The sequence below is a fragment of the Peromyscus leucopus genome, chromosome 3 (genome assembly GCF_004664715.2).
Source record: "Peromyscus leucopus breed LL Stock chromosome 3, UCI_PerLeu_2.1, whole genome shotgun sequence".
NCBI lineage: Eukaryota > Metazoa > Chordata > Mammalia > Rodentia > Cricetidae > Peromyscus > Peromyscus leucopus.
This window is the reverse complement of record NC_051065.1, coordinates 154,082,921-154,109,664: the sequence shown is the minus strand read 5'-3', so window position 1 is coordinate 154,109,664 and position 26,744 is coordinate 154,082,921. Positions and strand designations below refer to the sequence as shown.

General features: G+C 46.7%; 1 protein-coding gene across 1 annotated transcript; it reads right to left on the bottom strand.

Moving 5' to 3' along the window:
• Window positions 1-64: 64 nt before the first annotated feature.
• Window positions 65-23,375, bottom strand: Tmem72 (transmembrane protein 72). Its single transcript, XM_028864089.2, has 5 exons — window positions 22,979-23,375; window positions 9,042-9,108; window positions 8,037-8,108; window positions 6,391-6,530; window positions 65-5,060 (listed from the first exon to the last, which is right to left on the bottom strand). The coding sequence occupies exons 1-5, from the start codon at window positions 23,046-23,048 to the stop codon at window positions 4,579-4,581; spliced, it is 831 nt and encodes a 276-aa protein (XP_028719922.1). The 5' UTR covers window positions 23,049-23,375; the 3' UTR covers window positions 65-4,578.
• Window positions 23,376-26,744: the final 3,369 nt, after the last annotated feature.

The window sequence follows — 26,744 nt, the reverse complement described above, 5'->3', positions numbered from 1 at the left end:
GTACACCCCATAAGTTCACCTTGCAGTTTCATCTGCATAAGGGACTTCTTTATCATGAGACAAATAAGTAGACCAGTTTATGTGTTTTATTTAAAATTTGAACTGCTTAATTTTTAAACTTTGCTTAATCATTGAACGCTGCTGTAAATGACGCCCTTTGAGCGGTGTGTCTTAGAGAGTGGTGAGGAGTCCTGCCCACGGCCATTGTAAAGATGCTCAGGTGGGCAGTGGGGTGCTCCGTTTGAGGAGCCCACAACCATCGTGTATCAGTTACGTCATGTCCCTTTCCTAAGACAGTCTCTCCCTCACCCTCTGCCAACACGTACATATGCGTGAAGCGTGAGTCTGCACTGTCCTCATCTTTAACGAACTTGGAAACTTTGCTCCACTCTGATTTGTCCCGAGATCCTTTACCACAGTGAAGTCAGTATTCTGGCTTTACCTGAGTGGAAGCCCAGAGCGAAGGCACCCCCTGGAGAGGGAGCTAATAGGCCAGGACTAAAGCCCTGAGCTGTAGCGCCTCCCCCCAACGTCCCACTGTAGCACCCGTTTAAAGGGTTAAAATGACAGGAGTGGAAATACTTCCCAGCACACTCAACTTGTATCATAAAGTCTGAGTTGAGAATAAAGACGCTTTTTATACAGAGCATGTTTTAATATAGGAATTCCCCTCTGCTGCTGCTGACATCACTTCGTGGGTCAGACCTTCAGAGCCCCCAGTCCTATCCAGGAACCTCTATTGCAAGCTCAATAGACTTACATTGTGACAGCCTTGATGCCCACCTCATCCGACTCCTATGGTGGAGGCTCCACGCTGGGAAGGACAAAGCAGGGCCGCTGGGGCCTGCTTCCTCCTATGCGTACCCGTCCAGGGAAGGTACTCCCCAGGGAACCAGGCAGCCGGCCATCACTCCTCTGCATGGCTGCGGAGGGGTTGTTACCCAGGAAGAAAGAATGAAAAGCTCAGAGCTCTGCCTGGGGGAATGACCTCGTTCAAAACAGGATGTGAAGAATTCCATTCACACTGAGTTCTCAGAAACATTGTAAACACAACTTGGAAAGAATAAATAAAAGGGTGTTCAGAACTCCACGGTGCTGGTAGCAATAAACAAAATGCTGAACCCTTACTTAATAGAGAACAGAGAGCCCAGGGGAAGCCTCTTGGGAATCATCATCCTGTCTTGGGAGCCCGGGATGCTGCTGCTTAATGAAGTCTGTACCCGTCCTGGAGCAGTCAGGTCAAGGATGTGTGTAAGCTCACAATTATCCCTTCTGCACGCAGATCCTTTAACAAAGGGGCTATGCTCCTTGGACTCAAAAAAGGCTAAGCACAGTCTCTGACCAAACATAGATTAGGAATAACTCCTGAAAATACAAATCTTAAGTCTAAACTGAGCACTGTCCGACAGTCCAGCACACAAGGCCATGTCCTCTTAGGAGGCAGACAGAGGCCACAGAGCTCTCTGTCCCTGACTAAAGGCAGGGGCAAACATAAACTTGATTTATAACAGATGACTCCAATCCCCCTTCCCTCCCCATTTCAGCGGCAAAGGGTGGCTAATTGGTCCAAGGGATTAACCATAACTATTGACCAATAAATGAGTTTTGCAGACCCAGGAGAAACTCTTAGGTAACCACTCTAAAAGATCAAGGGAAAAAAATCCAGGTAGGGTTATCATAGGTTGAACACTGTGGAAAAAATACATTGACTTCACAGAACTAGTCCAGCCAAGTTAGTAAACAAATGGATAATGACACCAGATACCAGGTGGGGAGAAGGCGGAACCAGGCCTCAGCATGCAGTGGCCACAAGGTCCAGGAGCTGACAAAGAACTTTCAGGTACACAAAGAACAAGAAAATGTGATACATGATCAGAAGAAGAGGACGAGAGACAGAGCTTTTAAGAAGCCTCCGGTGTTGGGCACCGTTGACCAAGACTCTAAAACTACCATTACACCTTTGTCCAAGGAACTAGAATAAATCATATGTAAAGACCCAAAATAGAGTGGTGCAGAGAGAGAAAGCCAACAAAGACGCTGTGAAAGAAAAGGACAGTGTTGTGGGGTATTATGTGCTTTAAATCATGAGTGCTCAGAACAGTAAGCTTTACAAAGATACAAGGCAGATGAGTGCTCATTTGGACAGAAACTGGGAGGTGAGGAGTGAGTCTCAATGGCTACTGCGCTGGGTTTCATTTTGGGGTGTGATGAGCATGTTATAAACTAAAACTCAGATTATAAATATACTAAAACCCATTTGACTGTATGTTTTAAGATGGTCAATTTTCATGACAGTGAATTATATTTTAATAAAGATGTTTAAGAAAAGTAAAACCAGTTAACCAACCAAGCAAGAATCAAAGATTTTTAAAAATATGTAAGAGCTGACATAATGTCACCCATAGGCTTATGTGTTAGAACATGTGTTCTCCAGAGGGTGGCGCTGTTTGGGAGGAATTACAGCACCTTTAGGAGGTACAGCCTTGCTGGAGGAAGTACATCACTGGGGGTGGGTTTTGAGGGTTCATAGCCTCATGTGGCTTCTTGTCACACACAGCCCCATTTCCTGTGACTAGCTGGCTTCTAGCTCCTCCTGCTGCTTCCCAGACCTTCTCTGTTATCACGGACTCTAGCTCTCTGGAACTGTAGGCCACGCCCACTCTTTCTTCCTTAAGATGCTTTTGGTCATGGTATTTTATTGCGGCAACAGAAAATAACTAATACAGAGGCACAGGAAGAGGACACCAAAACCTGGCTCCTCCTGGTTACGGGATTTGTTCCCTCTGGCCTCTGTCTTCTGTCAGTTGGAAGCTCTGTTTCTGGGGCTCCAGCCCTGAAAGCTGGAGTCAAGGTGGTCTCTTGGGTCTGTACTGGCCTTGCCTCAGACTAATTCAGGGTGTCGTGCTGGCGTTTCCTTGATCTTTCCTCACTATGCGGTCCCTGTAGTAAAGGGACACACCCACCCACACCCACATTCCCTATGTTTTGTTCTCCCCTGACTGACTGCATTATCTGACATCCTTCGTTGACGGAAGTCAAAGAAACAGCTTCCGTGCCCCTGTGGTCAAGGGCTCATAGTAACCCATCCGACGTCTAGCTTTTGACTAGAGATGGGTTGAGTAGCTCTCACCTGCCTACTCCAGCCTCCTAGCTTGCTTTCTGCCTTTGGTTACACAGTCTGAGCAAACACATTCTTACCACAAGCAGCCTCCTGCCCGCCTGAAGCACTGGCCGTGCTCAGCGCCAGGCGATACCACCTTATCTTCACACACTTCTAAAAAAAAGAAAATGACCTCATAGGTGCTGAAAATTATACAATGAACATGTTACTTATCTAGACTACAATGTGTGTGCTTTGATACTCAGCCCTCAGAGAACCCTGAAGTGAGTCCCAGACACAAACTACAGGGCCCTTCCTTCCGGTTGCTCATGCGCTATGGTCGGCTATGAGGAATAACACATCAGTTCTTCCTAGCAACACTCCTGTGGACCACACATACTGTGTAGAACTAAAAGGTGTGGTGCAAATCTTTTTACTGAGAAATATCTGACTCAACTTCACCGTCACCTCGGTAGCCCCAGATGGAGAGCATGCCTGCCTGCTCACCCCCCTCTCCCCATGTGCCCTTCTTTCCTCTTCCCCTTCCCTCCTCCCTGTCTAGAGAAGACATCTGTTTATCACTCATCCTAGTCCCAGGCACCCTAGCATAGCGGATGTACTTCCCTGTGCGGTGTGGCTCTCTGGGGGCAGTCTCCCTGGATCCTGACCTACAGTGAACACTCTATGCTACGTCCCGGTTAGTCTTGCTGCAGGCTCGCAAATGCTTTCAGCTTACACCATCTATTTGGAATCTGAACACTGCCCATATAGTGGGGGGTGGGGTGGGAGGAAGCCCTTAGCTCTCCTTCTGGAATGAGAGATGCTCTTCTGGCCAGCTTTCCGGGCACTGAGCACAGAGTGGCATTGTTTCCCTGGGTGATTCTGAAATGCCTGCTACCCAGACCAGGCCCAGAGTATGCTGAGAATGCAGCCCACTGCCAGGCTGTCCTCACTTGAGATCCGAAGCATCCTTTTCCATATCTACCCTGAGCAGTCTTGCTCAGGATTCATGGCCACTTCATCCAATACCTTCTGTTGAGGTGCTTATACTGCTGATGCACCCCTAGGCCTTTAGCACCAGTACGCTGCATCACACGCAAAATGCACCATAGGGTCTTTGCTGAAGGCTGAACCCTTTGTTGGGTGCAAGGGAAGCTGAGCTGATGTCTTCTGTTCCTTTGGGACTTAGCAAGTTGGGTCTGCGTTCTTGTGGAGAATGGAGAGCCATGATCTGTTTTCCCCAGTCTGGCCAAGAAGGAAGAGCCTGCGTTGATTCCATATGGCAAAGCCTCATTTGTGCCATCCTGGAGGTCTCCACAGATCTGACTTGGTACACTGTCTCATAGTTCTGAAGCCCAAGTCACCACTGAGATGTGCAGAGCAACTGACCAATGAGTACCCTGAGTTCTCTACAGGGACCATGGCTATTAGGAGTCCTCTGGCAGGTCCATCCATCTGTAGACCTCTAGCTGAGGAGCTCAGAACAGGTCAGTGGCCATGAGAGAAGGCAGAAAGAGAGGGGTCTGGGAGGGAGGAGGGATGATAGGGGTCGTGTCAGAGGCAGTTTCCTCTGGTCCGCTGTCACTGTCATCCAGACCTTCCGTGAGGGACGGGACGATTCTGACCACATTGTCTTCAAAGTGTACCTGCTTCTTCTTGGCCAAGGGGTCAGCTGGCTCCAGCGCCAGCTCCATTAAGGTATCTTGGGCCTGCAGGACACGCGGCTTCTTGGTCCCCTTCAGGATGCTCTTCATGTGGATGAAGAATGAGCCAGGCCCCTCCTTGAGGGCCCCCTGGAAAGTATACGTTTGCTCAGTGTCCCCAGAGCCTGTGGTGCTCACAATGCTGCTGGACGGGTCTGTGTACTGCTCTGTGGGGGCCAGCACCTCTGGGGCGGCCTTTCTTTTCTTCCGCTTGCTCAGCAGGAAGTAGGCCAGGCCAGTGATGATCAGCATGGAGCCTGGAAGAGATCTGGGAGGTCAAGATACTGCACAGACATGCCATGGAGGAAAACTAGAGGCTGAGCAAGCTTTTGTCTCCACAGAGCCTCTGCTGTGCCATGTTGTACAGCCATGATCAGCACCCTAATAGGTCCAGCCTTCACATAGCCACATTAGACTCAGGCTGACATGATGACATGATAAGGCTAAAAGGTTAAAACAGGTCCAGCGCTATGGGGCCAGGGTACCAAAGAGGGCTCTGCCTGCCCCTTGGGGGATCATTCTGATCTCTATGCCCCAAGTCCCCTCCCTTCACATGGAGAGTTGGTCTCGATACTGACCGCCCGACTTCCATCACTACTCTTAGCTTCCTTCTCAGGGTGGATTCTTGGGACAAAGCATGTAATGGCTTTGCTAGATATGGATGCTGCTGCGGCTCCTGAATCTGTCGGATGTCTTCTCACTCCTAGAAATGTGGAGACTCCCCAGTTCCCACCCAGGAATCTTGGGGAGACGTGAATCTCCCATGTTCAGTAGCACAGAGAATACCGGCCGTGGCTCATCCGTGCTACCCTGCAGACTCTGCTGTGGTCTCCCACAAGGAGCACAGCCCACCTGTGGGAATCCAGGGACCTGACTGCCAGTTCCAGGGTTTCTTAAGTCTGCCCCTTCAAGGGGCGGGGCTTATGGCTCACTCAGTGTCAGGGTGAATCCTCCAGTGACTTTCTTCAGGGGCCATGGCATATATGTTAAAAAAGAAGACAGCTTATTCTCCTTTGGTTTAGTCTGGGGAGGTTTTTTTTTTTTTTTTTTTTTTTTTTTTTTTTTTTGTATATCAGAAGGGCACAGTGCTTATAGAAATAAGGAGGAGGAAGAGGAGGGTTGTAGAAAAGAAGGTAGGACACAAGTGCAGAGGCGAGGACGCCACTTCTGGGGTTAGAAATTGAGTCATTGGGCAAGGCACTAGGGGGAGGAATAGGAGATAAGGTTGACATGCTGTTTTGGGGTCCCACAAAGCCTGGAGCTTAGAGCTGAAAGGGTAGGTATTGGGGATGTGTGGAAGGGTCTGGGCTGAGAATTAGCCATCCTATTCTTTGAAAGTGGTCAGTGAGAAGACAACCCAGGGTCCCATCAAGGGTCCAGCCTCCAGATGGCTGTGTCTAGAAGGGCCGCACCTCAGGCTGCTGCTGCTGCTTGGTCAGCACAGTGGACCTCTGACAGTCCCTCTCACATCCTGGGTCAGAGAGAGCGGAGGGGCTGCTGGGGCCTGTGGGAGGCTGGATCTGATCCTCCTGCTTAGAACACATCTGTGCAGGGCCCACATGCTCCCATTACCCCTGGTGCTCCTACCTGGAATGGTCACATGCCAGACCAGGACAGGGTGGAGGAAGCAGGCCACAGACAGCAGCATGTAGGCTAGGAACTTCTGGAAGCAGCCCAGCCAGTGGGCCTTCTCCCTTGCTTTGTGTGCCAGAGATCCTGGCTGACACCTGGGAGAGGGGATTAAGGTTAGCAGGTTAGTAGAAATTATTCCAAGGAAGTCCCGGCTCCGCAGAAGGCTGTGGGAGCCCGAGGCTGAGCCCTGCACTGTCCAACCCCACAGAAGGCTGTGGGAGCTTGTGGGGCCGAGTCCTTCAGGATCCAGCCCCACAGAAGGCTGTGGGAGCCTGGGGCTGAGCTCTGCTGTGTCTATGATCTCTGCAGTAGCTGCTGTCTGAGTATCTGAGAGAGGTTGGAGCCACAGAAGCCCAGGGTCCTCACTGTGGGTTCTGTGGTTAGAGCACTTTCTTGAGTCACCCCAGAGGGTCCACGGGGTTTCTACAGGCTTCTCTGGCCCTTGTTTTTAGCTGTGGTTTTGGCCAACAGGAAAGGAAAGTTGATGGAAGTCTCAGGGCTTTTTTGGAAGTCTTCAATGGACTAGTAATGGTGTGCAGTACAAGAACCACCCTCCTGGGACCACTGGGGGGCCTGAACACTGCACAAAGGACAAGCAGGTTGAGATTCAGCTGTACCGTGCTTGCTGGACCTTGCCAGATGCAGGACAGAAATGGCCTAGAAAAGCTTCATTTTTTTTTAACTGACACACAGGGACCACCAGGGTAAAAGTGGAGCCCTAATATACTGAGCAGATCTCTTCAGGGATCCTGTCTCCAGGTTTCAAAGTAAGACAATGCCTGTCCTCTCAGAGCATGAAGGTCCCCTGGCACTAAGCCCTTGCCTAGTACAGCTCATTGGTGCCCTCTGGTGTCTGTCTGTGGATGTATGTGTACATGTGCACACATACAAGCTGACATGTCCTTGTGTGGTGAGAAATGATGTAGAGAGGATTCTGAGACTAAAACATCCCTGCAATGTCGAGAATCCTTTGATGCAGAATTCAGAAGAAGGGGGACGGACACACTACCGCCCAAAGGCTGAGCCCGGGAAGCAGCTAGTGCCCCCCCCCACACACACACACAAGGTGCTAGGTCTAGCTAGCTATATCTGAGGTCTGACTCTCACTGACCATTTGGGGACCAGACTATCTGAGTTCTGCTAGCCACAGTCCAGGTTCTGAGCCCTTACCACACTGATGGCACACAGAGCCGTGCATGGCCAGCAGCAGGGCCTTTGCAGTGTGAATGCTGGAAGAGCCAGTTCTTACACACTGCTCTGTTCCCCACAAGCTGCCTCCTGCAGGGTCCTCAACCTGTAGTGGACAGCATGGACACAGTCCCAGAAACTGAATGTCCTGGAGTAGGGAAAGCTGACTTTGCCGGGGAGTCTGGTTAGAGACAGGTCCTGACTGGATCTGTCCAGCTGAACACAACAGAAAGCTGGTGACTGGGCTGAGCTGATCTAAGACCTCTCCAGGCTGGGGCTTGATGCTTCTGGAAGGAGAACCAGTCCACAGTGGCCTCAGAAGCAGGGCAACCTCAGCCATGGCTCTGTAGGTGAAGTATCTATCTGGGACTGGGACAGGAAGTTTGCAAAGATCACTCCTGGAGGCTACTTACTTGAAGCAGATGGCCAACAGTTGTGCCACAAAGTAGGTCCCTTCACACACGGAGATGGTGACTCCTGTAAACCTGTGGATGAAAAAAAAAAAAAGGTGAGGGAGGGCTCCCTTGGATTTGTCAAGGTTGTCTGCTTGCAGCTCCTCTGATTCCCAGACATCTCCACTGGCTGACACAGTGACCATGGTCTCCAACCCCATATATTCATGTTTACCAGACATATATGTGTATGTATACATGTATGTATATATATATTCCCTGATCATATTTACATATATACATAAATATCTATGACTAGTGAATATGTATGTATGTACGTATCTATCTATCATCTATCTATCTATCTATCTATCTATCTATCTATCTATCTATCTATGTATTGGTGTTTTCTGAATAAGGAAATGATTATAGGGATGCCTGGATATGTGAATGTGTGGGTAGATGGGTAGATGATGCATAGAGTTAGTGGATAAAAGGGTGAATGGATGGGTGTGTGCGCAGATGGATGGGATATATGGATGGATGGATGGATGGATGGATGGATGGATGGATGGATGGATGGATGGATGGATGGATAGATGGGGGAATAAGTGTTTAGGTGTGTGAGTGAGTAGGTAAGTCTGTAGATGGATGAATGGGTAGGTGGAAAGGTTGGTGGGTGTTTGGCTGGCTGGATGAATGAGTGATTTGATAAAGGATAGATGCACTGGTACGTGGTTGCATTAGTAGGTAGGATGTATGGATGAGATATATTCATGGGTAGGTGATGGACAGGTGGATGTGTAGAAGGGCAGGCAGATGCATGAGTGAGTGCATGGAAGGATACTGGCTGATTTATAAGGTCTTCTCAAACCAGAACTTAGAAGCCTCTGTGGCTCCACTTCTGAGATGAGGTGGAATTAGTAAGGGAAGTGGATTATTCTGTGTTACTCTGAGTAGTAGACAGACATGGAATGAGCTAGAAGAGAGCAGGCAGGCAGGGAGAGCACAGGTATACATACTCACAGCAGGTAGAAGGCCAGGCTTTTGAACTGCCCCCGGAGGAAGGTCTCGGTGCCCACTCCAATTAACACTGCAGGGGAAGAGGAGAAGGAAGAGTCTGGGTATACCACTCCACAGCATTGTCCTATGAGCACACTTGGCTAAGGCAGGAGTTTCTTCCTGAGGTCTGAGGACCAGGGTGGTCCCATTCCATGTGTACTGACAGCTGTGGCTACATAAAGAGAGCAGGAAGATTCCTGGGTGGTCCCCGAAAACCCCAGGTAGAGTCCCAGGAATACCACAGAAACCACCGTCTGTCCATGTGCCCTAGAGACTGCCTGAACTAAGGGCTGCTAGCAGCCCTCCAGGCTCATGGCTATTCTCTATGATGGCTTCCAAGACTCTTGCCATCCAGGCCCAGGCCAGGGTATGTGTTTTGTGCCTTGCCATGGGTGAAAGCTGCCTCAATTCCACTCTCTTTCTGGGATCACTGAGCTTGTGGCTGGTGTGCAGCAGCCATAAACATAAGATAGTCACCCTAAAATCCAGAAGGTGCTCAGCCTAGAATTAAGGAAGTATTCATTCTGAAAGTGGCTCTCATAATCAAGACAGCACTCACTCAGAATTTAAAAGGATGCTCACTGTGAATTTAAGGTGATATTTACTCCATGTTGGTCTGAGCCCTCTGAGCCCCTACAGAGCGACAGAGGGTGATACACAAGACATATTGAGAAGGATGGGACTTTTGGGCTACTTTATACTGTCACAGCTTCAAGAAGGATCTGAAATAGGAAAATTAATGAGCCACATCAGTGAATGGGGAAGGATTCTTTACCCACAGTGAGTACATGTGTTAATGAAGTAAAATATGAAAACAGGCATGATCTTTCCTCTCGAGAGGGCTGATAAGGATAGACTAGCTCTTATCATAGTTCCATAGTTCCTCACAACACTCCATCAGATATTAAAACAGAATGTCTGTCGCCACCATGACACATGCTGTTTGCCTTTTCCAGAACAGAGCAGAGATGTTGAACCAGTTGGTGTGCATTCACCAAGATAATAAGGTTTGTTAACACAGAGGAAGTTGCAGAAGATTCCAAGCATGGCCGGGAGGCTCCCTGTGTGCTCAGGTCTACGCAACAGACATAGGTGAGCCAGGATTGAGAAGCAACATGGGAAAAGGTCTGAATTTGTGGTAGAAACGTCTGGACACTCAGTTGGAAGAGATTTCAAGGAAACCTTGGTATTTATTGTTTAATTCTAATCAGTCTGTTTGGGGAGAATTTTCCCATGGCAGCAGAATTCACCCATTTTGTACTTGATCATTTTTTTTTCTTTCCATTCCATTTTTCCCCCTGTGTTTCAGCCCTGGGGAGCAAATCTAGGGCCTTGGATATGTTTGGCAAACTCTTGGCCACTGAATTACATTAGCGGACCCAATAGATTCTTTAAATATGACCCACAGGTGAAAAACACCATTTGAGGTATCTGTTTTGGCTTTAGCTGGTAACAGTTCCTATGAATAGATTACAATTATAGCTCTAGCCCTACGCTCCTGTTGGTATCCACACCCTTCATTTGTGATTTCACCATCCCTTGTCTGTGGCAGAGAGTTGTCTCTTTCTGACTCTGGGCTCAACAATGTGACTTTCTCTGAGCAATGGGACTTTCTAGACACAATGCAAATAGAGACATAGAATGGACTTGAGAACTTGGCCTCCTCTCTTGTGTCTCTGACACCACCAGTCTTCCCAGTGGAATGTGAGAGACCCAGGGAGCAGAATTGCCTTATCATCCCAGTCAAGGCCAGTCAGCCATCAGCTGTCTGGCCTCCAGGCAGGGAAGCATAGGCAGCCAAGATTAACAGAGTTGCCTAGCTTACTCACCAGGATGTGAGAACATTAAGGCTTCCTGCTGTATGCCTCTGAGGTTTTCAGGTGTTTGAGGACATTTTAGCAAGATAACACATGCACTTTCAGTGACAGCTTTAGTGAGACATACTTGGCCTCCAACAAATTGCCCATGTTTAAAGTGCAGTTTGGTAAGCACTGACATATGTCTTTACTCATGGAAGCATTGCTACATGAAGAAAATGGACATTATAATTATCCAGAAAGTTTCCAGGTACCACATCAGTGAGATCTTACCTTCTCTTTCCTTGGCCCACTCCTAAGCAGCTGGCTATCACTAGAGATTAGTTTATGCTTCCCATGAGTTAAGATAAATAGCATTGAATAGTATATACTCATGTTTGGCTATTTGTTACATTCACACAGTTATTTCCAGATTTTTTTCCTGTAGTGTGCATTAACAGTTTGTGCCAATCTATGCCTGGCTGGTATAGTTGACTAGGTGGGGAACACACCTCACTTTGTTTATAATTCTCACACTAATGGACAACTGGATTGCTTCTAGTTTTTGGTTATTATGAATTGAGCTTCTATGGGTGTTTATATGCAGCTTTGCATGGCTATGTGCTTTCGTTTCTCTTGGGTAGATAGATGCTTGGGAGTAGGATAACCAGATCATATGGCAGCTGCACGTATAGCTTTTGAAGAAACTGTCAGACTGTCTCAAAGTGAGTGCACTGTTTGCATTCCCACTAGGACTTGGGAATTTCATAGCCTTGCCAATGATCCAGTCATCCTAATATACGTGCATGGCTTCTCATGATATGGATTTGCATTTCTCTAAGGACTAATGATGGGGAATGTCTTTTCATGTTTGCCATCAGTTGTATTTTGTGTTGGCTTCCAGTACTATATTTCAAAGGGAAATGTTTTAAAATTGTGATGGAGTCCAATCAGAAGAATTTTATTAATTCTTTTATTATGGACTGAACTTTTGGTATTGAACTGAGAAATCTCAGCCTAACTCACCACAGAGATTTTATCCTATTGGCTAAGAGTTTTATTGCTTTAAGATGTACTTTTTAGATCTATGATTTATTTTGAGCCCTTTGAAAATAAAATATAACATATAGATGGGTAGTTTTGTAGAATGGATGCTTAATTGCTTATGTATTATGCATTAAAGAGGTACCTTTAATATGCTAGCTGCCTTGTGCTTTGTTCAGGTTTCCTTGGCAAGCTGTACATTCCGTCTCTCTTCATTGCATTACTGTGCTGGCTGGAGCTCCATCATGGTGCTGACTCTAGGTGATGAGGCTGGACATCCTTGGCTTGTTCCGACCTCAGAAGAAAAGCACCTAGCCTTTAACTTTCAGAGAGCTGCATGTTTTTTGTTTTTCTGCTTTTAGATGCATTTTTTTGGGCCTTCAAGAAACATACCTAATGACTACTGATAAACAGCATTTTATTATAAAAGGATGGAAAAGAGTATTTCAAGCAAATGGAACTAAGAAACAAGCAGGCTATTATAGCTAACAAAATGGACTTCAAACCCAAACTAATCACAAGAGATAGGAGGGATAGATAGTTTATGCTTATTAAAGGAAAAAACCAACAACAGGATGTTACGATCCTAAACATAGATATGCTGAATAAACATATATTTCTCAATTTTGTGAAAGAAAGACTATTCAATTTAAAATCACAGATTGACTCCAACAGAGAATGACAGTAGGTGATTTCAATACCTCATTTTCACCAATAGACAAGTCATCTGGAAAAAAAAACTAAATAGAAGATCTGGGGAGTAAGTGACATGATAAATCAAATGGACATAATGTCTACCAACAGAGAGCATCCCTACTGACAGAGCATCCCACCGGAAAACTACGAATTAAGAGAATCCCATCAGTAGCCCAAGGAACTTTCTACAAAATAGACCTCACTTTAGGACAAGAAACAAGTCTCAATAAATACCAGAAAACTGAAACCACATCCTAAATATTATCTGACACCCATGGATGCTGGATACTAACAACAGAAGAAATAACAGTAAGCACACAAACTCATTTAGGCTAAACAACACACTACTGAATCAAAATTGGGCTAAGGAAGACATCAAAAAGGAAATGAAAAATGTCTAGGACTTAATGAAAATACAACATACGAAAATCTGTGGGACATGATGAAGACAGTCATCAGAAAGTTTATAACATCATGTGCCTACATAGCAATTTTAGAGAAATCTCAAATGAATAACTTAATGATGCACTGAAGCCTTTGAAAAACAAGGACAACCAATACTCCAAAGTAGTAGATTGGAAGAGATAATCAAAATCAGGGATGAAATTAATGAAACAAATGCTCAATACAAAGAATCAATAGAATGAAGAGTTTGACAAACCTTTGACCAAACTAACTAAAAGAAAAGAAACTAAAAAAACTAACCAAACTAACCAAAAGAAAGAGAGAGGGTGGTCCAAATTAATAAAATTAGAGAAAAATGGAGATATTTTAACATACCTGAGAAAATTCACAGACTTATAAAGACATACTTTAATAATTTATATTCTACCAAACTGAACAAAAATCTTTTAAAAAATGGATAAATTTCTAAAACATATGATGTACTACAGTTAAATCAAGATGAAGTTAATACTTTAAGTAAACTTATAACATCCAACGAGCTAGAAGAAGTAATTAAAAATCTCCCAAATTAAAAAAAAAAGTCCAGGGCCAGATGGGCTCAATGTAGAATTCCACCAGACTTTCAAAGAAGAACTAGCACTAATTCCTCAAACTATTCACAAAATACAAAACGAAGAAACATTTCCAAATTCTCTTTAGAAAACCAGTATTACTCTGATACCAAAATTAAACAGCTAACAAAAAGAAAATCATAGGCCTGTAGTTTTGATGAGCATAGATGCAAAAATTCTCAATAAAATGCTTTCAAACTGGCCGGGCGGTGGTGGCGCACGCATTTAATCCCAGCACTCGGGAGGCAGAGGCAGGCGGATCTCTGTGAGTTCGAGGCCAGCCTGGGCTACCAAGTGAGCTCCAGGAAAGGTGCAAAGCTACACAGAGAAACCCTGTCTCGAAAAACCAAAAAAAAAAAAAAAAAAAAATGCTTTCAAACTGAATTCAAGTACACATCAAAGAGATTATCCACCATGATCAATCTTCGGAGATCCAGTGATGGATCAATTGCCCTGGAGGAGGTGGGAATGGGGGATGGGCTGGGGGTAAAGGGAGTGGGTGGGAGGGGGGAGAATAGGGGAACCCATGGCTGATATGTAGAACTGAATGGTATTGTAAAATAAAATAAATAAAATTAAAAAAAAAAACAATCTGTATTTCTACAGCAAGTTTCTCTTGGTTGTAGCGTATTATTCTTGTCATGTATTTTTATTTTGTTTGCTATAGTTGTTCAGATGGTTGCTTCTGTGCTGATGCAGGAAATTGGTCTCTAGTTTTCTCGTAACATCTTTAATTTTGGTGTCCGTGTTGTTCTGGTTTGATTTCTGGTGATGTTTCAAAAGCAAGACCCAAAAGAAACTTGAGGGGAGAAAGGGGTTTATTTTATCTTACAGCTTGCATAGCATCACTGAGAGAAGGTGAGGCAGAGAGTAAAGCAGAGGCCCCAGAGGAAGGCTGTTTACTGGCTTGCTTTTAGGCTCATGTTCAGCTATATTTTTCATACAGCCCAGACCCATCCACCCAGGGGCTGTGTTCTCCTACGTCAATCAATAATCAAGAAAGTGCCTCCCAAAGCCAGGTGGTGGTGGTGCATGTTTTTAATCCCAGCACTTGGGAGGCAGAGTCAGGTGGATCTCTGTGAGTTCCAGGCCAGCCTGGTCTACAGAGTGAGTTCCAGGACAACCATGGCTACACAGAGAAACCCTGTCTCAAAAAACCAAAACCAAACCAAACAATCAAACAAACAAAAATGCCCCCACAGACATGTCCATAGGCCAGTCTGATGGAGGCACTTCCTCAATTGAAGTTCCCTCTTCCCAGGTGTGTCAAGTTGACAACTGAGATTAGTTGTCGCATTGTAAATGCCGAGTCTATAAAATGGGTTGGAAGTCACTCCCTCCTTTCAAATTTCTGTAGGAGTTCACCTGGAATGCATATTATGTCTTCATTAAATGCTGGCAGAGTTCTCCTGAAGGTATCTGGGCTGGTATATCAGTTTTTGGAGATGAGACCTCTGTATGAGATCCTGTGTACTACAGAGGAAATTATCTCCCATTAGAACACCATCTTCCTTGTGAGGACTCAGAAAATACTTTCTTTTTGGCCTTGGCTAGGAATACCTACAGTGTATATACTTCTTATTTATTCTGTGTTAAAAGACAATGTGTCTATTTGCTCTTCCGAATGACAATTTTCTTAGTGCTGGAAAATAATGATTGTGAATCTACAGCGTTGACATCTTCATCTGACCTTCACCTTATCTATCACAAGGCTTTCTATGCTCTCTCCTCCACCTTCGGGGCTGGTGTGCAGCTGCAAACCTGCTTTGTTCAGACAGCTGAAGGAACAGCCAGCTCAGGAAATGCAAATCCAAACCACATGAAGATTCTATCTCATCCCAGAGAAAATGTCCATCATCAAGGAAGCAAACACATGTTGATGAGGATGTGGGGAAAGAGGAATGCTTACGTACTGCCAATGGGGATTGTCTTAGTTAGGGTTTCTATTGCTGCGAGGAGACACCATGACCATGGCAACTCTTACAAAGGAAAACATTTCATGGTGGTTTCAGAAGTTTTGTCCATTATTGTTATGGAGAGAAGCATGGCAGCATGCAGTAGACATGGTGCTGGAGAAGGAGCTCAGAGTTCTACATCTTGATGTGTAGGCAACAGGAAGTGACCTGTCTACTACAATGGCATAGTTTGAGCATATGAGACCTTAAAGCCTGCCCCCACAGTGACACACTTCCTCCAACAAGGCCACACCTCCTAATAGTGCCACTTCCTACAGGCCAAGCATTTACATACATGAGTCCATGGGGGTCATTCCTATTCAAACTACCACAGAGATGTAAGCCAGCAGAGCCACTGTTGAGATTAGTGTGGAGGTTCCTCCAAATACCCCAAATAGAACACCATGTGTCCATTCAGTTACACCACTGCTGGATCTACACTCAAAGACATTCAAAGGAACTAAGTTAACGTATCACAGAGGTGCCTGTCCACCATGCTTATTACTGAACCACTCACAGAAGTCAAGATATGAAATCACTCTAGGTGTCCATCCATAGATGAACAGTAAAGAAAATTTGGTACAATTGCATATGGATTTTTTTTCGATCTCAAAGAAGAATTACTTGTGTCATTTGTTGGAGACTATAATGTTAAGTTAAATAATCTAGGCTTAAAAAGAGAAATATATTTTCATATGGGGGATCACACACACACAAGCACACAGACACAGACACACACACATACACACACACACAAAATCGTGAGCAAGCATGTGCACGCATATACTAGCACACCTACATGCACAGTATAAAAATAGAAGGAGGAATATATGGGAAAATGTAGGGGTTCAGTGAGGATAGAGAGGGGAAGACAAGAGAGGCTAATAGGCAGGTGGATATGGACAAAGTATATGATATATATACATATATATATATATATACATATACATATGTGTGTGTGTGTATATGATGTATGTGTGTATTAATGTTATGATGAAACCATCATTTCGTGCAATGAATATAAAGGGGATAAAAAGAACCGTAAGCCCATGACAAACAGATCAGAGCCACCCTCCTCTTTCTGGTTTGCACACTGCACCTGGGGGGAGGGGGAGGGGGTGGCACACCTCCCAGCACACAAGTGTGATTGCCAGAAATTCAAGTCCAGCTCAAGCTACATAGTGAGTTCCAGAGCACCCTGGACTACAGAGTGAGATCCTGTCTCAAAACCTGCCACCACCCTAGCTCAAGATGTGATGGGACGTATACAGCTGGATCAGGCCTTTTAGAGCCCACCCTCACCCTCCGTCCAAGTCTCCTGGGTCACTTGTTGCCTTGCTTCTTTCATTTGATTCCTTCTCATCCTTCAAGAGGGGCTCCCTGTTCACAGACCTTGTTTCCTGAGCAGGCTTCTGGAGTTGGCTTGCTCTGAGCTCAAATCGATGGCAGCGGGTTTCCTTCTGAGTCGTTGCTTCACCAAAGTCTCCAGGTAGAGCCAATGGCTGTCCCTGCTCTGCAGACAGGAGCCTGGAGCTTAAAGAGTTTATGTGGGAAGGGGCGATACAGGTCACAGAAGCGTGAGGTGGTGGGATGCGTTTACTAACAGTACTTCCCTGGTCAGATCACACTCAGTGCCCTGGGGTGGAGGTCTTGGCTCCTTCATGTATGGGGACATATTGCATAAGATGGAAACAACAAACTTTTGCAGAGGAAATGAATCATAAGTAGTTTTCCATATTCCAATTCTAAATCAAAAAAGGAAGACACAGGTGTGAAGAAAGTCCCGTTGAGAGGCGGGAGAGAGGGAAGGGGGCAGGAAGAATATTCATCAAGACTATCAGACCAGAAAAGAAAAAGGGGGTTCATTTGGAAAAACCAGAAACACGTTTTAACCTCACTGGGACAAAAATCCCCTGCAGACATGTTGGAGTACATGATTTCTTTAATGGCAGAGGTGGTCATGCAGATCTGCATTTAGAGATGGCTGCAATTAGCATGCAGTGGAGGTGGGGGAGGCTGGCAGCTAGGAGCACTGGCAGCTTTAGCAGGGGACCGGGACTTGGGTTCCCAGCATGCACACAGTTCCTTACAGCCTCCATTTCTGTTCTGGGGATACCCTTTTCTGACCTCCACAGGGACCAGACACACATGTGGTGAACAGATATATATATACAAAGCTAAACATTCATACAATAAGAGTAAACAGACAATTTTTTAAAAAATTTAAAAAAAAGAAATTAGCATGCAAGGCCCTATACAGTTACTTAGAAAACATTTACTTTTTTTGGAATGCTTTGACTGAGACTGAGTGGATAAACTTTCAGCATAAACCTTGTTGGACCATTAAGAAATGAGAACACCTGGGACTTAAATGCTGCTTTTGTCTTGATATATATTAGTAAGTTATTTGTATATTTGAAGGGTACGTGGTAAGGAATGCTGCTATTTAGAATGTGGCTATGTCTACTAAATAGATAAGCAGGTTAATAGGTTATAACAAAACAAACAAATAAAACAAGCCTTAAGTGATGCCCAGATTGACTCCAAACACTTGATTTGGGAGAAACAGGATATTAGTTTGACAAGTAAGTTGCCCGCAACAGCTTTGCTTGGCTATCTCCTCAGTCCTTTGGTTATTCTGCTGTGTCCAGTCCTTAGAAGGCCTTGTATTGCTGCTGTGTGCCTGGGTAGATTGGACCTCTGACGTGCCAGCTGAATAGTAAGTCTCAGTTTACCCAATAATTCAGCACTACACTCCTCAGGCATTCACGGGTGTTGGCAAGACAGTAACACTAAAATTTGCTAATATATACCTCTGGACATCTAAGTGGAGGTTCTACAGCCACTCGCCTTTCTGGAAAGATATGCACACAGGGCCCAAGAATGGACTCAGCTGGAGATCTTTGGGGTGACCAGATGAGTCATGCATGCAGACTATTCAGAGTGGAGAGCCAGCAGATAGCTTAAATGCCAGTGTCTTCAGCCTCAGGAAGGACTTGGTGTACTTGACTGTATTGTTTGCTGCACTCTAGTCACGCCCATGACACAGCCCCACTCCCAGCCTGAGCCTGTGCAGTCAGGACTGACCCAGAGTAGACAGTGGAGGGGCTCTGACTGGGCCTCTCTACTATTCTTTTTCTTTTTGTTTTTCCTACATCTTCTTAGAGTCATTAAAATACAGAGATAGAAGACTAAAATTGGTTGGGAAATAAAACCACAATGCCTTATCTTGAATTGCAGCTGCTTGTAAAACTGAAATCTGCCAATGAAGAGAAAAGTCAAGACTAATGCTGCACTGCTTAGCTATATCCCACGTATCTGCAGCTGGACAACTGAACATTTTGGAGTTTACTCCCGAGTCTGCCAGTATGCATAAGTTCCTCAGATTCCCCACTCAGTCTCTGGTGCCTGTTCTGAGCGGCGGCGCCCGACTTTTCCTATTCCATTTCCCGAATCACACTAACCCTGATTTAGGCAGAGGACCCTGGTTAAAATTGGGCTCCCATCAGCCGTACTCTGCCTCCCTGTTTCAGTTCACCAAGCCTTCGTTTCCCCCGATGTACGATGGTTACGGTGACGAGCACAGTGAGGCCTTAATGGATACTGCAGAGGATGGGATGAGGTTTTGCACCGAAGACAAGTAGCACAGAGCTTGGTCCATAGTGAAGACTCCAACTACCATTACCCAGAGACTGGAGGGTTCAAACAGAGATACGAATGGGGGCACACGTGCACTTGGGGGTCGGAAGTGGCAAGTGGAAGGCCGGGTGAGGGTGGTCTGAGGGTCTGGGTGGGAGTGGGTGGGAATGGAGGTGAGGGTGAGTGGATCAACTTTTAACCTAAACCTTTTGTTCTGAGGTAGGTTGGGAGGCCCTAGCAAGTATGGAGAATGACATCCCTCCTTCCCCCAGGGGACAGAGCACTCTTGGGAAAGTCCATGCCCGTTTGTGTGTGTTGACAGCCAAGAAAAGGACTTCCTTCCCAGACACAGGCTCAAAGACAGGATTCCCTTCCTTCTCTGAACTCCATGTCCTGGGGACTGGGCAAGGCATCTGTGCATTGCCTGGGGAGCACTTCTCCTTTTTGGGCCTGTTCAGGGCTGAGAAGACATGAAGAGTCATTGGAGATTTCCCTGAGAATAAGTACACAAGTTCAAAGGCAAATAGGTCTGCCTTTCTGTCCAAATGCTGGGAACTAATCTTATTAGACAGCCATTTCTCATGAGGTAGAAAGAGTGCCCTGCCCTGCTGAGTCCTGCCCACTTAGTATCTATTTACCAGGTCCCTTCTGATGCCCAGCTTGTATTAAAAGCAATCACACCATGGGTGAGATGGTCTACATCCCAGAGACTAAGATAGGAAGGTGGCAAATTTGAGGCTAGCCTAAGCTAAATATAGGGCCTGCCTCAAAACAAAAACCCAACCAACTCAAACAGAACTGTTTATAAGGTATCGCCTCCACTGAGTCTCTAGTTCTCACACAGGATATGTTTGCCACGTTTCAGGCGAATGCAGAGAGTTTGCTTTCAGAGATGGATACACAGATGTTCCCACATCTGCACAGGGTGGGCAGGGCCTCTTGGTCTGTGCACAGTTTCTTAGTGTGTCTGCTTTGAGGGCAGGGTCTTACAGCACATCTTGGCAACAGGAGTACTTAGAGGTCACACTCACACATTCACAAACTGCACACACAGCCTTCATGCGCCTATAACCTAGAAGGCCAGGGAAGCACTCTATAAAATCATGTTAGAGTAGGGTGTGTGTGTGTGTGTGTGTGTGTGTGTGTGTGTGTGTGTGTGTGTGTAAAATGATTAACAAACCACGTGACAGTTCCAAGGAGGTGGGGTTTTCTCGTTTTGAAAATGCTCTGGTTAGGTACTGTCTGTCTCTGTGGCTTGTTTGCTCTGGGTTGGCTGTAGTGTCTGTCCTGGAAACCACTTAGAGTAGAGGGCTTGAGCTCTGTGTCAGCAGCAAACCCCATGATGCCCATCAAGGGCATCAGGTGGAGGCAGCAGTGTACAGAGCGGTCCTCTCTGCAGGGCGTGCCTCAACCACAGCTACAGGGCTGCTGTCTTGTGAGAGCCCCGAGCCTGTCTCCAGGTCCACAAAGGGGGGCTTCTGGGGCAGAGGCTGCCACCTCCCAAGATCTGCACAGTCCCTGGAGGTGACACACTGGGAGGCTTTGTTCATATCTCTGCCTAGCATCTGGACAACCCATGTTGTCTATCTACCTAGGGCACCTCATATGCCCGACTCCCCTGGATTTCTGCAAAATGCCAATCTCTATTTCAATTCTCATTTTCCCTTTCGCAGCAATATTCCTACAATGGGGCCTGGACTTTTCAACAGGAGGATTTCAACAAAAGAGGCTTAAGGGAATGAAGAATTTGCAAATCTTATGTACTGGACAGAGGCCCGGAGCCAGTGATGTTAGGAGAAACCTAAGATCTGCCAGAGAGCACCAGAGCCCTCTCTAGCTTTTCACTTGCTCCAGCACTCTGGAGAGCCCAAGGGCTGTTCTTTGAAAGCTTGGCCCTAAACCACCACCTATTTTTAGTCTGGATCTTGTAGGAAAGCCAAGCAGGAGGTCCATCTTCAGCATTAGCAGCAGCCTCTTTGCAGAGGTAAAGGTTGTGGTTAAGATGTGCAAGATGCCTCGGTGTGCACGTGTGCTGAGGGGTGTGGAGTGAAAGGCCCCCCTTAGTGGAGATAAACTCATTATTCCATCAGAAGGACAGATATGTGCATCTTAAGCAGCATCCTGGCAGGATGGAGGTAGTAGCTCTGTGTGAAGTATGACTGCATTCTAGACGTGAGATTCCTGGTAGCCTGATGGGTACAATGTATGTATTTAAAACTCGAGGTGCAGAGGGAGCACAATGGACTTGGAGTGGCAGGGGTGGATAGCAACTCACATTCTCACCATGGAGATGCGTTTAGGATTGATTACCTTGGGGCCTTTGTGATCATTGCCTATATGTAAGAGGAGTTGTGGTTCTGAAGGAAGCTAGAGCTGACTCTTCCAGCAGACCTATCCACACCGGCCTGAGCAGATAACTCTTTTGCCTAGGGAGTCAGGGAGGGCTTTGTCCAGTGCTGTTGGAAAAATCCAGGAACCAATGTTTCAGGCTATTGATGCTCCAACTTCTTGTGTGACCTTAGCAAGGTCATGGCTCCAATCTGAGTTCATTTGCTCCAGGAGGGCTGGAATTTGACCTTGCCTGCTCTGACTCATAGCCCTGGTGCCAGACGAGCCCAACAGCTGATTGACCATGAACCCAACCTAGTACTCTAAGAATGATCTGGATCCCCACTGACACTGGAGTATATCACAAGGGCATCTACCAAGGACCTCTGTCCACATGTTCTTTCACTAAGCACCGCATCTGTTAGAACTCTTGTTCAGCAGATCCATCACCACACTGATCAGGAAGCACAGCTTCAAAGCTCTACAGGGCTGCACCAAGGGTATACATTCATGAGAGGCCTGAGGCTTGGCTCACATGGCTTTGGTTTGAACTGGAGGAGCCTTCCAATTGGGAGAGAATCTTGAGAAAGGTTTTGTCCAGATGCAAAGAAGGATTTAATGTGAATCTCTTCTTTTCCCCCCAAGGACCCTGGAGTCCAGGGCTAAGGGCTCAGAACACTGCTATTCAGTTCCTCAGCATAGATTCTCCCCTTTTTGGATTGATGGGGCTAAGGTCAGGGTTAGGGTCAGAAGTCAATTCTTTGCTAACCATCTGAAATCCCAGTTAGCTGAGCAGCTCAGGTGGTTTCCAGGCCCCTGAGCCCCATGTCTACTTTCCTGTGGATGGTTCATAGCAAAGGGGCTGGTTTTCAACCATGCATATGTCAGCAGGGTGTGGGAGGGTCCTCGGAAGCCTGCAATCTTCATACTCAGTGCATCTCCTAGGACAGAGCTGCCCTGTCAATGGGATTCTCTCTGACTGGATAGGCCTATTGTTGAACATAGCAAGGTGAGTTTAGGTGACATTTTCATAACTACACAATGGTACAATTCTCACAGTGTTCTAGCCCTTGATACCTTCACCTCCAGTCCCCATCTCAACCTGCTATCCTCATAACCCTCTGAGAGCAGGGGGCAGAGCCCTTAGCTCATTGTAGGGTACTGAAGGTTCCCACAGTCTCACGAGAGTAGACTGCCACTGCATCTCAGCACCAGACCCACGGCTCACTCTTCTTCACCTGCTTAAGGCTTACTCCGCACCTGCCACTTTCTTCCCACAGTACAAGGTTTCTGAGGGTCTTAAAAGAGAAACAGAAGGGCAGAGGTTGCCAGATGTGCCCACCATCTCCTGACCAGAAACCATTTCTCTAGTACCTTTCCCTGTCGGGCCTCTGAACAAGGAGGTGGTAGATTAGGTCGGATCTTACCTGCAGCAGTGGTGATGCCCAAGAGCCGGCAGGTATATTCCAGCCCAGTCCAGAACACCTGGAGCTTCATGGTGCCAGAGGTGTGAGCAGAGTCCCAGAAGGGCAAACTGCAAAGATTCCTCTGGATCTGAGATGCTCCGGATGCTTCTCACAAGCAGGAGGCTGTCGAGAGTGGCTGGGGGCCCCTGGGTCTCTGGGCTCTGCCCTCTGGATCTAGTTCTCGCCGCCACAGCCTGGCTGAGGTGTGAATAGGGCTCACCTTCCTAGCTTAGCAACCTGTGCCCTTGCCAAGTGCTGCTCAGCTTAATCATTATCTTGGAAGAATGCTCTCCTTGCTCCACACAGCCCTGGCCTGGAGCTGCTTCAGCCCCAGCGCAGACTCCCGAGATCATGCCGATTAGGGTTGGGCTGGAGGCAGCCCGGAGCTGGCAATTAACTGTTTCTGGCTGGGAGGAGGGAACGGGAGAGCTAGGGCCCAAGCCCTTCCTTATCAGACTGTGCCAAGAAAGTCACACCCACACCTCACACCTGCTGGGGTCCTAGAGGAGACTGGGCATCTGCAGATCTGGGGTGGGAGAGAGAAATAATAGAGATAGAGACAGAGATAGAATGGCTATGTTTTTAAATCACCAGTGGGAAGAAGTTTTGAAAAGAGTTCTAGGCTTTTTCCGTCTGTGTAGAGGTGGACTGAAAATGTTTCCTAATCTGGTAGATTTGAACACTGACAAGACCTTCTTAGCTCAGACCACAGCACATAGAGACCCTCTTCTATTTCTTACAGGCATCCAGGATATGAGACGTGGGAAATCACTGTGTATGCTGTGTGAATAATTAACTGGGTGACCTTGGGAAAACCCAAAGGTGTCTGGCCTTGGTAACTGTGGCAAAAAGTAAAGAAGAAATCTAACTGTACTGGGATTCTCAAAACAGAAGATCCTCCAAGCGCCCTGCTGATGTGCTTGGCCTCTAAGATTGGTCCTCGGTGGCCTTGGCTGACTTACTTTACAATTGATCGAGTGGATTGAACGGTACTGTGTTTTAGTCTTCGGGTTGTTGTTTCCTGACGCCTGTTCCTTGTCTGCTCATGTGGAATGAAAGACAAAAACAAACGGGAGAACGGACCAGCCCTAACAATAGCAGAAACCCTGGTGTCATTCTGCATCTTTCTTTGCTGCTTAATGAATAGACATCTTTCACATATTAAAATCATTATAGTTTGATCATTACCTTGTATTCCAAAACCCACTCTCTCTTGTAAGAACCTCTGTGCTCATATGATGCTTAAAAGGAGGTGTAGAAATGTATCATTCAGTGCTTATCATGTGTGGGACCCTGGGTTCCATCTCTAGTCACACACACACACACACACACACACACACACACACACACACACGGGGTGGGTGGGGAGCACTCACTGAGTATGACTTGGTATATTTACTTCTTCACTGAACAGACTGTTTATTATCAGATCATTTGCCTATCAGCTGAGTATTTATCTATTCCAACCTTTTTGAAGTGTGACATGTCTTGGCAGCCAGCACCCCATGCCAGATACAGGTTAGGGTGTCGCTGTGGCACACACTGAGTTGACCTGAGGAAGGAGCTGGGGCCTAGGCCACAGTAGCTCTGTGGCTCACAGCCTTCTTCGAGAACTCTTTTCCTCTAAGGAGACTGGAAAGCCCTGGTCACACCGCAGCTGTCACTTGCCTTTCCCCGGCCACAGTGGCTTCTTTTGCTTTGTGTCTCACGTCCCTGTGCTCAGAAGACAGGGGCACGTGGGCTTCTTCCAGGCCTTGGTTGGTGAGGACGGTTTAGTCCACTGACCATGGCCATGGCCTCCCCTTCCCAGTCAATACTCTAGGAATGAGGAGGTGACCCAGTTCTGGGCCAACAGCCCAGAAGAAGCACGTGCTTCTGGAAGCCCCACTTACATCTAACACGGGACTCAGGGGCTTATGGATCTCCCAGTCAGGATATGGCGTGACAAGGGTGGGGTCCGTCCCATGAGACACCCAGCAACAGTGGGGTGGCTTAGGGAGCAGCTAAACTTTCCAGAGCTGCTTTGTCATGTGGTTACAGCAGGCTTCCGGTAGTCACAGTAGGCTTCGGGTTACCGCGGAACGCACTTTGCCTGACAGAATGGGTGGTTTCTGAACTGGCTCAACTCAGAGCTTATTCCTAAGTAGGGTTTTCTCTGTGCTCTAAGTTCACAGCAGAGAACTAAAGTTTATAAAGTTAGGGTATTCCTCAAAACCCAGAGGTGCCCCATTTCACTGCGATGCCCTCTTCAGTGGTCTGGAAAATGGCACCGAGCTGATGGTGTGAGGAAAGCAGCAGAGTCCATTTCAGAAGCAAAATGGAAGGGGAGCCCCAGTGTGAGCCCCTTGAGAAGAAGCCACAAAGTAGGAATACGACCATTAATCCCATTTGTGGAGCCCCATGGGGCAGAGAGAAGTCTATCTTGGCAAAGTTCCCCAGAGCTCTTGCAGTTTAGAGAAAAGACTGCTGGGAAGCAGTGGCTAGACCCTAAAATAGGGCTTGGATGAGAAGGAAGTGAGGCCCTAGACACGCAAGTCTGACCCCGCATCACTAATGTGGCCAGTGGAAAAACAGAGCAGCGTTTCCTGAGCACTTAGCGGATGGCCCAGGAGTTTCACTTTCAACTGGCTAGTGAGAGGCAGAGGAGGGAAGGACAGGAGGAAGGCAGAGGAATGAAGTGAAAAGGGATTCAGGACCCTGTGTGGAGCCTGGAAAAGCCCTCCAGATGACAGAAAGTCTTCTTCAGCAGGAAGTCATATGGAGTGTGCCAGGCAGGGACCCCATTGCTCAGGACAGTGTGGATGGGGTTATAAAAAGAAAGCCCAATGTCAATTTTGATTTTGTCCTGTGGAATGCAGTGGGTGGAAGTTGAACCACAGAGCTCTAAGCTCCAAGCAGAGAGAAGTGTTCCAGCACCACATGACCCAGGAGTAGAATAGGCACTGAGAGGTGATGAGTGGCCTGAAGCCCATATGAATGCTAGGGTAGGGATGGGTGGATGATTCATGGTCTCCAGATCAGAGTGAGAAATCTGTGGTTCCTAATGACTATTTCCTGAACCCAGGTGAATGCTGTGAGGAGGACTTCCAGGAGGCATTTTTTCAGGGCCCTTGGAATATTCCAAATATGAGATCTAGGCTTCTCCTCTTCTCCTGTTCCATCCATGGTCCCTGGATGCCAGGCCAGAAAGAAGTGGTGTGGGGAAGTTGAGAGGTGGATATAGATTTAAAGTCGCCCTTGTAATCTAAGCATTGGGCAAAAAGCTGTCCTGTTTCTAGGGCTTATGAAAGGAGCTGGGAGGCTGATGTTTGTAGCGAGAGCTGGTGCTTGCTCAACACACCTACATTCCAGACTCAGTGCCGCACACATAGACAATCCCATTCTCACTCAGCCTTGTGTCCAGTTAGGTGAAGGTATTCGACGTCACCAAGGAAAGAAGCGAGGGGACACTGAGTCTGGTCCAGTCTCTGGCTCAGACAATCTGCTGCTCTCTCAGTTTTTGATTTATAGATGCTTTCATCATGATGCTGCCCTGTGAGAGGAGATTCTTCCAGGAGCTGTGGAGATGATTTACAAAGATTTTTGTTTGAAATTAGCATGGGGAGCCTCTCTGCTTCTAGATTTGAGGAGCTGGAGGCTGATTCATGGAAGGCTAGCATCTTCTCTGGAGGTGGTCCACAGGAATAGTGTGCTAGCCGTCAAGCTGGGGCTCTCCCTTGACTTTGTC

Coding starts and splice junctions, on each gene's coding strand:
- Tmem72 (XM_028864089.2), bottom strand. CDS start 23,048: ATGAAGCTCCAGGTGTTCTGGACTGGGCTGGAATATACCTGCCGGCTC. Junction 9,109..22,978: donor GGGCATCACCACTGCTGCAG/GTAAGATCCGAC, acceptor CTTCCCCTGCAG/TGTTAATTGGAGTGGGCACC. Junction 6,531..8,036: donor CTGTTGGCCATCTGCTTCAA/GTAAGTAGCCTC, acceptor CCCCTCTCCCAG/GTGTCAGCCAGGATCTCTGG.